The sequence below is a fragment of the Lygodium microphyllum genome, chromosome 1 (genome assembly GCF_053477565.2).
Source record: "Lygodium microphyllum isolate KBCC chromosome 1, Lygodium_microphyllum_v1.1.10, whole genome shotgun sequence".
Taxonomy (NCBI): domain Eukaryota; kingdom Viridiplantae; phylum Streptophyta; class Polypodiopsida; order Schizaeales; family Lygodiaceae; genus Lygodium; species Lygodium microphyllum.
Window position 1 is genome coordinate 200,424,345 of NC_141135.1, and position 14,944 is coordinate 200,439,288.

At 40.2% G+C, this 14,944-nt stretch overlaps 1 protein-coding gene across 1 annotated transcript in view; it reads right to left on the reverse strand.

Annotated features, from left to right (window-relative positions):
* LOC148042155 (callose synthase 5-like) overlaps positions 1-14,944 on the reverse strand; it is a 91,531-nt gene that overhangs the window by 67,332 nt on the left and 9,255 nt on the right. The window contains exons 7-21 of the mRNA XM_087685764.1: positions 12,544-12,666; positions 12,138-12,233; positions 11,950-12,041; positions 11,710-11,848; positions 11,278-11,412; positions 11,129-11,205; positions 10,668-10,755; positions 10,442-10,561; positions 4,849-4,966; positions 4,423-4,757; positions 4,246-4,298; positions 4,095-4,155; positions 3,830-3,911; positions 3,666-3,715; positions 3,417-3,503 (exon numbers count right to left, since the gene is read on the reverse strand). Coding sequence (XP_087541890.1) covers positions 3,417-3,503; positions 3,666-3,715; positions 3,830-3,911; positions 4,095-4,155; positions 4,246-4,298; positions 4,423-4,757; positions 4,849-4,966; positions 10,442-10,561; positions 10,668-10,755; positions 11,129-11,205; positions 11,278-11,412; positions 11,710-11,848; positions 11,950-12,041; positions 12,138-12,233; positions 12,544-12,666 — 1,656 coding nt within the window. The remainder of the gene's footprint in view (positions 1-3,416; positions 3,504-3,665; positions 3,716-3,829; positions 3,912-4,094; positions 4,156-4,245; positions 4,299-4,422; positions 4,758-4,848; positions 4,967-10,441; positions 10,562-10,667; positions 10,756-11,128; positions 11,206-11,277; positions 11,413-11,709; positions 11,849-11,949; positions 12,042-12,137; positions 12,234-12,543; positions 12,667-14,944) is intronic.

Sequence of the window (14,944 nt, forward strand, 5' to 3'; positions counted from 1 at the left end):
ATGGCAAAGCTTTGCTGTAAATCAGCCTTAAATATTGCAATTTGACTAGCATTGGTCCCACTCACCACAATTGGCTGACCTATCAAATGGACATCAAAAGCGCATTTCTAAACAGTTATCTAAAGGAGAAAGTCTACATGAAGTAGCCTCCCAGATTTTCTCGTGGACCCTAAAGATAAGGACTTTCATTTGCAAAAAGCTATTTACAAGGCTAAAGCAAGCACTGCAATCATGGCTCCATAGGATGGATGAGTTTCTTCCAACTCATGGTTTCTATTCTACCCCTTATGACCCAAATTTATATGTTCGATCTACTTCAAAGGGGGTCCTCTACATCTTATTGTAGACTGATAATCTACTCATTACAAGCTCAGATTCTACTACCATTGCAAATATTAAGGCCTAGCTTAGCTCTACATTTGAGATGACTAGCCTCAATCAGATGTCTAAATTTTAGAGAATGGAGGTAGTTAGATCTAGAGATTCCATTTTTGTCTCTTAGCAAAATGGAGATGGTTAGATCTAGTGATTGCATTTTTGCCTCTCAGCAGAAGTATGCACTTTAGATCTAGTGATTCCATTTTTGTCTCTCAGCAAAAGTATGGCCTTCAACTTGTTGAACAATTTTGCCGATTGGGACAAGCAATTTTCTTTACAACGACCATAGTCGAGGCTATAGACTCTCTAACTAGTTTATTGATCGCTCACATTGAGGCACAACCTAGTGGCCTTTGCATGATGCCTAGCCTCTTTCCCAACTGATAGCCGAGGACTCGCTATTCCACCGCTTACAAGCTCTAGCCACCACACGGAAGTCTCCGAACAATGAGTGCCTTTGGCATTATCACTTCAAACACCTTAGATATGACTTGCTCCATAAGATGTCACACCGATAGATGGGCTTCCCTTGCCTAAAATGTCCAAGGATGTCTATCCAACTTGCTAGCTAGGAGAGCAACACTACACTCCATTTCCTCAGTAGATCACACATAGAGCTGAGACGCCTCTTAGATTAGCCCATGTTAATCTCTATGGGCCGACATCCACTACTTCCCTTAATGGCACACTATACATAGTCGTTGAGTAGGATGTATAAGGATTGATCCTCGTGGCAAGTTCATCTCCCATGAGTTTACCAAGTTTCTAGAGAAGTACAACATCACCCACCAACTCACCTCTACCAACTATCCCTCTCAAAATGGAGTCGTAGAGCATAGGAACCGAACCGTGATAAGCAGGGCATGCTCTATGTTGTTCGCAACAGAGCTGCTTGAGCATCTTTGGGTCGAGGCCAATTACACTTCGATATACATTCTCAACCGATGCTCGACTTCAATGATTCCTTGGAGGACTCCCTTCAAGGCATTTTCTTTACAATTTGCAAAAGAAAATTTGGGAGGCTACTCCACATAGACCTCCTCCTCCAAATGACCATTTAGGAAGGCACTTTGACATCCATTTGATAGATTGGCCAACTGTGACAAGCAACTAGTGCAATCAAGAAATGGAAGGACGTCAACCAAGGTGTTGATGCAAAGGTTTTCTCATAATCTATGCCATGTTTTTGTCGAAAACCTTGCACTACAAGGCAAGCCTTGTACTGATCCAAAGTCCCAATAGCTTCTGATTTGGTCCTAAAGATCCACTTGATCCCAATGACTTTCTTCTGGCTTGGACGATCCACCAAGGTTCAAGTTGGGTGTTGGAACAAAGGTCTTCTCATAATCTATGCCATGTTTTTGTCGAAAACCTTGCACTACAAGGCAAGCGTTGCATTGATCCAAGTTCTAGGAGCTTTTAATTTGGTACAAAGTCTTTTGTTTGCAAAAAGCTCTTCATGGACTGAAACAAGCACCGCATTCCTCATTCCATGGGATGGATGATTTCCTTCGAGCTCATGGTTCTCATTCTATCCCTTATGACATGAACTTATATATAAAGCCCACATCAAAGGGGTCCAACCCCATTCTCTTACATATTGATGATTTACTTATCACAAGCTCAAATTCTACTATCATAGCATTTATTAAGACCCAACTTTGTTCCACTTTTGAGATGATTGACCTTGGTTAGTTGTCGTATTTCTTGGAGATGGATGTAGTTCAATCTAGGGATAGTATTTTTGTCTCATAGCAAAAGTACGCCCTTTAGTTAGTGAAACAATAGTGTACCAATCAGATGTCTTGTAGCTAGTGGCCACGCCACTTCATCCCACTATCCACCTTTTTAAGGATTCCCTCAATCAGCCCTTCAATGAGCACACCTATAGATCTGTCATAGAAAAATCTCTTTGGTCAATCCATACAAGGCCAAATCTCTATCCCTATCCGGTTCTAGTTTTGGGATTGAGAGGGGATATTAATCCCCACTGCATCTTGATGTCTAGACATCTACATGCCAATTGAGCTCCCCTCTTCAACAATCCACTAATTATTTGTGCTACTCTAATATTGGCATTCTCATATTCTAAAGCAGCTTCTTCTAAAAGAACTCTCGGTTAGATTATGATGTTGGCCAATTTTCCTACCTTTAATGAATAAGATTTTTGAGCTGTATTGAGCAAATTTGCATAAAACGGCAATCTCAAGCTTCTCAAATTGGGACGTGCTCTAACATTTTCACTCTCTTCTTGAGAGCAATAGCTTGCATTAGTTAACAAAGCATCACCATTCCTAAGAATCAAAAGAGTAAAATGATTAATGAATGTGCACTTTGTGGAGTATATAGTAGTAAAAACGAGAACAATACAATACAAAGGTGCCAAAACCAATTGCCAAAGGAGACAACATTCAATGATAATCGTTTTGCTCACTTCAATATCTTGTAAAGAAAAAGATAAAACTCAGCCATTAAGGCTGGAATGGCAAAGCCAATCATTTTCAGTTAAGGATCGTAAGCTGCATTAGCTCGGTACATTAGCATCCCTTCTCAGATATTTTCAAAAAGATAGTCATCAAGAGGACGGCTATCATACAAGCAATTCATAGTCAATTACCAATTTTGGGTCCCCTGTCCCTGTTCCCCATCCCTATTTCCTGTCCCATGCCTTATCTATGTGACTATTGATCGCAAGGTATGGCAATTCATAGCCTTCCCCTGTCCCTATTTCCAGTCCTATGTGACTATAAAGCAAGCCAACTATAAATAGTCAAAAGTTCCCAATCTGATACACGTACATTTATGCACATGCATGTGCAATCACAAAAAGGCAGCTGTTAAAATTGCATGGGTTGTTCAAAGTTAGAAAAGTATCAGCCGTTATCAACACTGCAGCAAAAGATAATGCATGAAACTAGAATGTATGACAAAATTTTGAACTAGAGGAAAAGCTTTTCTTGTAAGTACCAACTGATGTAGTCAAACTATGATTGCATTAATATTTCAGGCTTGCAACAACAGAAGGTATGCATTCTTACCTCACCAAGCCGATGAAAAGCACCCATTACGCCCCCAACAACAGTTGAAAACACAGCGTACCAAATCTGAGTATCCATGAAATATACCTGTCACAGTGACAAAGGTTAAATGGGATGAATCATTCAACACAATCAAAATTACTACAAAATATCGCCCCCTTGTTAAGAAACTGAAAAATAAAAATTTGGATTAGTCTGAAAGATCACCATTTATAAGCACTGTCAATCAAATTACCATTATTAACATACCATAATCACTGGTGCCCACATAGCAATGACAGCTCCAATATTGTGTTTGGCTGCAAGTCGTCACAACACAAGAACCCTAACTACATAAAAATCACGAAACAGGAGGAATCCGAAGTTTTACAAGCAAGACATATCTAGAATCCATATTATACAGTTGCACTCACCATGGGGGAAAAGTTCATGCCATTCATACTGGACATTAGTCACCTGAGTGATATCCTTTGTGAGTTTCACCAATGGTTTGATCTGTACCAGACATATTGAAAAGACAGTTGAAAGAACGAGCTTTCAGTTACTGTCATGTTTTAGGTAGGCCAACTGAATAAGGAACAGCACTTGCTAGATGCCTTTTTTTCAAACAAAAAAATCAAGCATGAGCATGGGAAACCCACTGGCAGCTGGACTTTAAATTTGACTAGAAAGTAGCACCTGAATGAAATAGCTAAAACAAAGCTTGCAGATCAGAAGAACAATCCAAAACATGGTGTACCTGCCATTTCACAGACAAATGCAATTAACATGATAGTTCAATTCACCCCACACTAAGTGAGCTACTCTACAAGTCTTCAGAGGAGATTACTTGAAAAGAGCAACAGGGCCTTCCTGCATAGCACGTCCCACATAAAGCCTTGGCTGCCCACGTGTTGAAACAAAGCCTTAGAGGTTGACAGATCACTGATAGATGCCTATCTAAATTCTACTTGTTAGTGTGGGACAAAAAACAAAACAGTCCTGACAGGATCCTGTCTGCACTTACTTGTGACCACCAGAGCAATAGCTGAAAGATTCCCCAGTTTGAATTTTCGATCCACATTGTTACTGTGGGCAACAGAAAAAGAACTGCACCGAGCAGATTGGGCAGCAAATAGATGATCACAGCAGTAATGTACAAAGATGGTATCTTGCCAGTCTGCCGCAGCCAATTCTTTATAACTTTGAGTATGCCACTAGGATTATCCCATGAATGAACGTAACAAATAGGAAGGGCAATGACCCATGCCACTGCTACAATCAGTTTCAGTGATATTCTTAACATGTCCCAGAAACTCATGCTGTTGTAGGCTTTGAAGTTGAGTGCAATATCCAGAACAACTGTACAAGAAGAAAGTGCTAAGGTCCCTCAAAATGACCAGACATAGCTTAATATTGTTTGACAGACTTATGACAATACAACTTTATGCACCTTGTAGAAGGCGAAGAATAGCAGCCGTAATGAAGATGCTCAACACATTCTCAAATACAGGAAGCTGGAAAATATCAAGTGGAGTTGCTGACTCATTCCATGAAAGTATAATCATTGCCTGTATAGCCAGAGAAGAATCAAATACTCATCATAATACCTGCTCAAAAATGTCTACTATGGGCTCTATCAAATACAAATGCCTCAAGTGGCATACAGTACCATCCATACACTTATCAAGACATTCACAGGAATTAACACCACTACATAATGTCTCTGCAATATCCTTGCCAGATAATTACAAACATAAGCTTTACATTTGTATTCCCCCTTTTTAATGTCACACTTTATCTCTCAAGTAACCACAGTTTTGATCTTCTTATGTATGTACTTTTTCACTACATTTACACTGAAACCCTTTTATAGAACTTTTGACTCTTTAACCATTTGTCTAATCGAAAACTCTGGAGTTTTATATATACATACGTTTCATCTAGAAAATGTTTTGCAGCTTAAAAGGGACAAAAGAAATTGGAACTTACTTTGAGATTAACTTTTAAGCTTAATTTGAGTCTCTCAAACACTTTCTTGTACCCATTCTAAGGTTCATGCTTGTCTTGTCTTGTAGCCAAGCTCTAATGAGCAGCAAGCTTGTAGATAGCCCATAAGAGAGACTTCATTTTCTGTATCATACAATTCAACAATTCTCATACAAGCTTTTGTCATTCTTTATCTCATTTCTTGTTTGTCTCTTTCCATGGTTTCTCATAAGCTTCGTGGCAGCCATCTCATCGTCGGTGCATTTGTGGTTGGTGGTCTTCTTCTTGAGTACAAACTTCTGCTCATCCATGTATCATACTAAATGCTTTTCAATTTTGTTCTATCCTCAGCACATTGTTTTCTTCATGCCTTGTGATTGTTGGTTGTGGCCTGGTCGTTGGACATGATGTTATGTTGTTCGTGTATGTATGATTTGGTCATATGGGACATAACTAACACTCTTAGGTTGTCAGAAATGAATTTTTCAACTATATACAAGAGTAACTTGCCTTTCAAACAAGTGTTTCTATGGAGATGTTTGGTGGGTGCACTCCTAGTGGGACCTTCACTAAGTATTGCATCAGCTTCTTGTCAAAGACGTTCCAACAATCAAGAGACAATTTATCAATGGTACAGTCATGTCTAGCTTCAAAACCCTTATTTTCTTAGAAATCTCATTTCTCAGCAAGAAAGTTAACAAGAAACTTAGGGTTTCGGGCCTATGCCGTCCTTCCTTCCCAATTTCTCACTCTTGATCCCTTGGACTAGGTTTTGGGCACCAACTATCTACACTACATGAAGTCATTTGATTTCAGTTCTTAGGTACACTTCAAGTGCTCACTCATTTTGTCTCTTCAAAGACTCCTTTGACCTTAACAGATACTCCTCAAAATCAAGTAGACCTCTTTGACTATTATTTTGGATTATATATGCCTCCCCCTTACGTCTTTCTATGATTTTAAAATTTTTGAGTGGGTGGGTGCGTGAACAGCAAGACCCAAAAGTCAACAAGAAATCAAGAGTGTCCCTCAATAGTCGTGTACTCATACTCCAAATTCACACAAAGAGAGGGGCTAGAAACACAAGCAAATGAAGGTGATTAGATTGTCTTAGTAGTGAAGAGCTAAGAAATGTGACAATTGAATCCAAGAAAAACTTGGAAAGAAGCCAAAAGAAAGCTAAGGTGGTTGGAAGCAAGAATTGACATTCTTTAAGAAACGTGGACTGGAATGTGGGCGTTCTTCACGTCTCATATGTGTCCAACTGGTTGAGAAACCACCAATCCATTTGGAATTGATACATATCCATCTAATTATTCTAATTCTTGGCACCTATCCAGACAAGTATACAATCTTTTGTTGCTTCTTTCTATGAGGATTAGGTCCTTGAAAGAAGGAAACTTTGAATGCTTCAACAAGAAGGATGTGCAATGCTTTTATAATTATAATTGAGGCCCATCGACAAGGTAAATTTGGAGATAAACCAACTTTGTTGGACCTCTTTCAAGACATAGCAAAGAATGGGTAAAAATTCAAATCTTCTCAACGCCTTATATTTAAAGTAATATCACCCATAGAACAACGACAATGCACATCAAACAAGCTTCTCACAGCATTAAAACGACAAATTTTGGCTCCACTTTCTTTCAATAATAAATACGGTTTGTCTTGCCATGAACATTCCAATAGCATGTATAGATACAAGCCAACGCTCCCATGTTTGCCAATAACACCCATGAGGCTTGTCCCCTTGCAACAACTCAAGCTTTGTTAAATGATCACCCATGCATGGGTTCCCTTGGAGAAAACTATCCCATCCTTGTGCAATGACATTGCCTAGCTGCAGCAATACCTATGAAGATATGCTAGGGTTTACATTGAGAAAACAGAGTTTGTATGAACACAACTAAACACAATAGCTCCGACAAAGATACAAAACACAAAATAGGTAAGAAGAAGATGAAATTTAGCAAATAATATATAATTAATGAATGAATGTGCATACGTAATGCTCAAAGGGAAAGAAGTCTAACAGCTGATGGCTCTCATCGAAGTCGGCTAAGGGAGGTGCTGTAGTGTATTGTCCAAGATTCAGAGTGCAGCAACCACTAGCAGGAGCACAAAAAAGTACAGAAAACTCAAAAATGCAGCAGTGGGCAGCTGTTTGGTGATGTGCTAGTCAATGCAACCTAATCTGCAGCACCTAAGTGTTGAACAGCAGCCAGATGATGATGAGGAAGTGCAGAAACAGCAAGACACCGGTTCAACTGATGGCAACAAGCAGCAGCGGTAAACAGCAGGCTAGGTGGCTCCAAACTGAAGCAAATGCAGCACTTGATGGTGACGTCAGCAGCTGGAACCAACACAGATGGTGGCAACCTCCAAATGATCAGGGCAGCAACAGCAGATGGTCACAGCAACAACTGAGATGATGGGCGGCAGCCAATTGACGAACATGGCAACCTTAGCGGGTAGACTGATGAAGAACTACATGGAAGGACTTAGCACATTCTCTATTCATAGAAATGGAAGCCAACCAAAGTTTTGTGGGTTTGCTTATGGGACACTTATGCACACTTACTACTTTCAAAAAGATCTAGCAAGACTGTCTAAGAAAAGAAGAGCCTAACTTAACCAAAAGGATTGTGGGCTCTGACTAGCCTAATCATCCTAAGAGTGACCTCAAGATCTGAAGAATCTAGCCTAATAGTGTATAATGACTGAGCCAGTCAGATAGGCACTAACATGGGGTGATTCAGAATCCACCACACTAGTGGCCAACAACAGATGAGCACATATACAAGGGGGTTGGAGAATCTACACTGATTCCTTAGGGAAGACTCCCTCTCAACATCTATAGAGTGGTAGTACCACTGCCAAAAGGGACTGACATTTGTTTTGGGATGGGCAATGGATTCAGCTTAGGTGTGGATAAAATACGCTCAATTGTGGACTATTTGATTTTGCATCTGTGCCTAAGACCGTTGGCTTTTGAGTGGCAATTGTCATCCACATGGTTGAGTTTCTAGCAAAAGGTATCTTTTTAAGCAAGTGATTCTAGAATCCAAAGATGTCTTTGTCTTGTTTGGGCTTTATGATTCCCCTTTTTCCTTCAATGAGAGGTGGATCAACTTAGGATCAATCAAGGAGTATTGGATTGGGTCTAAGTATTTCATGATTCATTTGCACTCCCTATTTCCTTCAATGAAGGCAGCAGTCACTCATCAGCACAAGAGGGGAGTCCTTGCTTTTGTGCAATCGAGGATGGTACAATATGCTAGAGGGGGAGCCCCACATGACCGAACCATAGAACAAAGTGTGACTCACTTGCTAGTGTGTGGAACGTGCACAATGCACGGTGGCATTCCCAACAACAAAGCACCAACATACAAAGTGGTAGACATTCGAGTAGCTAATGATGGCTAAAGCCAAAATATGGATCAAAAACAGTATGTGCTAACACTAGATACCCTATGGTGAATCTAAATGAGGGTCCTAAATTTAATGTACAAGTATCTAAATATGTACTTATAGTGGATTGTGGGAGGGAGGGGCAAGAACTGTGAGTACGAAGCACCAACTTCATACTCAAATAAAACAAAAGATATAGGAGTATGTTTTGGAACAATTCTAATCAAAAGTTTTCTCCATATCAGAGGTGATTAGTCTCATAGCTTGAGTGCCCCAATTGAAAATCCCCTTATGAAGGAATATGACAAGAAAAATTGGGCTTCAATCAATAAATGATCCCTAGAAGAAATACGTGGAAGGTGATGATGGAGCATTGTTCTCCACATCAAGAATCTAGTGTCTCAACAGGGTCTCCATTGAAGTATTGAGCTGAGAAAACACCAAAGGATCCCAAGATGGAGTAGTCTAAGCCATCGAGAGTCAATGTATGACATGTAGTGTAGTCAAGAACAAACCAAGCAATCTACAACAGCCATAAGATACTCTTTAGAAGAGCACCAGCTCTAATACCATGTAAAGATACACCACGGTATAAATGTTGATATGAAAGGTAAAGATACACATTTATGCCATCCATAGTATCTACAACTTGGTATAACATATCTACAGTTTGGTACTCATCCACTCCTATGTGCTTGACAAGTGAACAAAGATACACCACGGTATAAATGTTGATATGAAAGGTAAAGATACACATTTATGCCATCAATAGTATCTACAACTTGGTATAACATATCTACAGTTTGGTACTCATCCACTCCTATGTGCTTGACAAGTGAACTTGACAAATGCTACATGGAAAATAATGAGTAAAAAAGGTGTGAGTACTCAATACCTGGGATATGTTAGAGGGTGGCACAACATATATATAACATGCTAGAGATTGACCAATCAAAACTATGGCTTATGGTCACAGACCAGGTTAACAACCTAAACCCCCACAAAAGTAGTTCCTAATAACTCGTCACACGTCGCAAGGTTGCAAAGTGCCTGAGTGTATACTCACTATCTGCCCAAACTCTTTCCGCTTGACCCCACTATCAAGTTCATATAGATCATCATGTTCAGTGCCCATCTTGGCTTGTCCTCATTCGAGGGCTTGGAGCATAGGCAGAGAATTAAGAGGTGGAGATTTGAGTAACATCCAACATATTAATTCCAGGGCATGTCCAAGAGCAAACATAGACCATCAAAAAAAGGATGAAACTTACACCACAAGCAATATATACTAGAGAGAAACTCACCATGCCAGTTTACATGTACCAACACGTACGACGAACTCGATGTAAAGATGAGATAAGACTTCAGCACTACATAACACTTGTAAAATATCTCAAGCTCCTCTCTATTCATGCACATTGCTTTGTGCCACTCTGCTGTGTGTAATGTGTGCATGTGTGAGAGCAGTGTGTATTGCCTACATAGGAAATGCTAACCAAGCCAAGCAGTCATTTGCCTCCTTTTTCACACAGTAAATGACTCGTTTTTCAAGTTTTTGCTCAGTTGTGATCAATCTAACACAGACTTTACATGCATTTTCATTCCATGATATCTATATTTCCTCATGGCATGCAAGCCAACAGTACCTGCAGAGCCAGGATATAGAAAGTCCACATCCTGTCAAAGCTTCTAAAAAGATGCCAAAAGCTTCGAACTTCCACAAAGTTGATCTTCTGAACATGACGTGACACATTTGAACCATTTGACTGCAGTTAAAAAAGACAGCATATAAGTTAAGCTCTTTATGCTGCAAGTTGACTTTCAGGCACCTACGTGCTCACTATTGAATTCACCATAAAGGGAAAAGCGCACCTTGTGAGAAGAATCACCTCTTGAACATGTTTTGAAAAAGTTAGCCTCATTTTTCATGGGCCAATCCAACTTGAGGCATTCATCAGACCTATACAACAAATTGTTAGCTTATCATGTGACCCAGTATGGATTCATCTTCTGTTTATATCAGATCCTGACACAAAAAGTTAGCCTCATTTTTCATGGGCCAATCCGACTTGAGGCATTCATCAGACCTATACATCAAATTGTTAGCTTATCATCTGACCCAGTATGGATTCATCTTCTGTTTATATCAGATCCTGACAGAGAAGTTGAAGGAAAATACTGACAAGCTTATCCTACTTCTAGACATCAATCAGTTCAAACATAAACAGGAATCCACTTTGGTTCAAAGACATTTCAATATCTCAAATTTTGGACCTGTCCACTTTGGTTCAAAGACATTTCAATATCTCAAATTTTGGACCTGTCATGCATACCAAAAATATTCATTTAAGTCGTCATAATTTCGCCATGCTGAATGTGTAGCAGTACCATTCCTATTATTTGCAACTTCCTGCATAAATTAAAAAAGTTAAGTGTGTCTCAACTCATGAGTGGGTTGGAAGTCCAAAAAAATGTTGAGCACCTCTTGTATAACTTTGTATATAGGAGTTACAACTTTTGCCAAAAAAGAACCTTCATCCCCTCCATATGCAGGCATGATATTCTGTCCTGTAACAATGCTGGTAACAGCTAGCATTCCCTGGAGTTCTGATGCCATCTGCAAAGATAGTAAAACTAAACAGATGTTTTCTGCATAGAGAATCAATGCAGTCTAACCAGCTTAAAAGTTAATCTCAACCCATTTCATATGCAATCAGAAATAGACAAAAGACCATAAATACTCTTCATTCCAGTATAACTAAGAGAAGACAGGACCAATTGAAGATAGGAGTGGCTTTGCAATAGCCATGAGGCCATCCATCTCAGTGAGTCTCATCAAGGGGAGAGGCATATTTGTCAGTTGAACACAGTTCAAAAACTATAATATCAGCTAAATTGACTGGTTAAGAGTTACATTGTGGAAGATGTAGCAAAGGCACTCCGGCATGAAACGCAGATTAGCAGCTTCACCCCAAATTAACAGATAAAGTCCCATGTACAGCAACATGCGCTGTTGAGTATCTGTCTGCTGACCATGTTGACCAGGTGAAAACCTGCATTAAAACCTAATAAGATAACAAAGGAAAACCACCATTGTTTATAAAATTCTATCCAAAATATAAAATGGCACAGTGTCTTTTGGGAATGACATCACCTTAGATTGTTTCTATGATCCAAAAAGTCACACCACTTCCTGTAGTTCTTGAAAAGGGAATCCAGAAGTTTTTTGACAGCACGATCATCCAACTGAGTTGTCCATTACTTCGTCAGAGTCCTCAATATGCATAATGGGAAAGTCACAACAGTTTAACTTTCAAGTAAGCTTCTCTCGTGTAGACAAACCTTGCGCTTAGGATAAGGTTTTGGATCTTCCAACCGTGCATGAATGTTGGCGAGCAACAAAATAAGATGCTCCCTTTGATTGGCCACATTGTCTTTCTGATCATGTCAAAATAGTCACAATCTATAAATATATTGTCAGGTAACAAGCAGCTATTCAGACAAGATGCAAAACTGTGTGCAGCTAAGTCATCATTGACCCATCAATGACAGACAATGTGCTTTTGCATCAAGGCATGTCAAGAGGTTCCAAATAGAACAGCTTGCACTGAATGAACAAATTATGTTTAAGCACATTAGGTACACTTTATCTTGAGATTACGAACATCTCGACAGGCTACAAAGTTCCATACATCAACAAATACCACACTGTTCATGTATCAACCAAACAAACCAGGAAAATGCAAACCTGGAATCCGAACTTCATTTGCAACCAGTCTAAAATGTCTAAGGAAGCTGCTTTCACTTGTCTTCTTGTTGATGGCCATGTTAAACCATGAACATTTCTCAGAGCATCTCTTGCAGCTATAATCTGGCTTGAACAGAACAAACACACGCATACGTATGTATATATTTACATAATGTCAGTCTCTGCAGATTAAGGACATCCAAAAGATCAATACTTTGTAATAAAAACTAGAGAAAATATTTATCATTCATATTGAGCAGCCGCATAGAACCAAAAGATACATGTATTTAGCTTCAGTATTGAGCTCTTATTGATTCAAAGTGGCATTAGCACCAACACAGTAAAGCAAATCTTTATTGTGGAAAATCCTCTTCAAGGATGTCGAGCATGCACACAGTTCATTCAGCCATGGACAGAGAGTCACCTAATGTGCCAAACATCCATCAAACACACTAATTGTGCACAGCTCACTACTACCTATTACATTAAAAGATCACTTGCATCTTCCAAAATATGTGCCCATCATCAATTGCATGTCTAGATCGCCATCAATGACTCTGTTTGGCATGGCCAGCATGAGGGATATAACTCAATCAAAGGAAAAGTTGATTTATTATACCAAACTTGCTAGTAAATGGTGCTGCTCACCACTCAAGACAAACTGGAAGCACCACTTACCACAAAGCCTAATGACTATGAGTGTGTGTGAATGGTTGGAAACATGTGTGCGCACACTAGAGTGAATGACTATACACAAGTGTGAGTCCGCAAGTGGGTGGGAGTGAACTAAGTGCATGTGGGAGTAGGGTTGTTAGGGACGAGTGGGAGTAAGGGTATGTGGAAGTAGGAGTGTGTGGGAGTAAGTGTGTAGGAATAGGCTAAGTGCATGTCAGAGTAGGGCATATGGGAGTAGACTAAGTGTATGTAGGAGTAGGTAGTGTGTGGGAGTAGAGGCCTATGTGTGGTCTAAGTGAGTGTGGGGGAAGGGGTTGTGTGGGAGTAGGAAGTGTGCTCCATTGTGTACTTCAATGGAGCCTTTAGAGCATCTCACCTTTTTAAGTATACTTTATTATGTGAATGTTGGATCAACGCATCCTTGCCTAGAACATGACTACATTGCTAGTTCTAGCACGAGCTAACCGTGTTAAGCTACAAGAAGCTAAGTAGTTTTAATCCCCCTTTTCAGCTCGTTAAAACATCCCCAAAGCTCAAATACTAAATGCCCCAAAAGTGTGCCCATGCCACCTAAGACGGTTGGCTCATTTACCTATAAATAGGGATCTGTCAGCCACTCTGTACATCCCCCACATCCATCAGCTGCACCCCCACCCTTGCTGTCCACCTGCTACTGGCTGCTACACCTGTTGCCAAACCTATTGCCACCCCCAGTTCAGCCACCACCCTGCTTCCTAGACTTCTCCTAGCTGCTGGCAACCTGTATTGAGCTGTCAGTCCAGCATTTCCAGCATCCGAACAGCTGCATTGTGCTGCTATTCTGACCGACCTAGCTGACATCATCATCAGGACAGTCTGCTGCCTGTGTTTTCTCTTATTCGTGCTGCTGCCCGCTTCCCCCATCATCCAAACCACTGCGTTTTCTCCACCAGAGGCTGCATTTGCTGCCGCCTACATCTCCAGGACTGCTACACCTGCATTTTCTTCTTCTCTAGCTATGGTGGCATCCTCCAACATCCGAACTTTGGTGGTATGCTGCTTTTGAATCATCTAGAGGCTGTCTCACACTTTTGTGTTTTGAGTTACCTTGCAATTCTCTTCGAGTTCACTTGTTTTAGTAGAGTTCATAGACGCTTTGTGTTTTCTCTGCAAACCTTAAGGTTTGATACTCCAAAACCCCCTCTTCTAAGTCCATCAGTTCAGGCTCTAAGGGACTTTTATTTATCTTCAGCAATGAGCTCATGATCTCTGAGCTTTGATTTTAACAGGCTGTATGGAAGTAGCATACAATTGGACAAGGTAGTTGAGGAAAATCTAGAGTCTTCTTCCACGAGAGAACGGACCACCATGGACCAAGAGAGACATCCTATGACCACTCAAATCCAATAAGGTTCACATGATTCTTTTACAGATCATCTCTTTCATCTTGATTCAACTCATATGCAGGCAAACATAAGGTACCACAAGAATTTTTAGGCACAAAACTATGTGGACTGCAACACGAGAAGTGCCCTTTATAAAATAGGTATTTCTCTTGATTTGCAAGTTATTACCCTCAATGTTGCATCTCATTTAGTACCCACAAATGCTTCTACACACACACAAATCTTCCTACACTTCCCTCCCATCCCATTATCTTGGGATACCCTATTGAAACTCTCAGTCACACACACGGAGGGACTCACTTCCATTACACTTTGCCACTAGGATGTCCCAAGCTCTACCT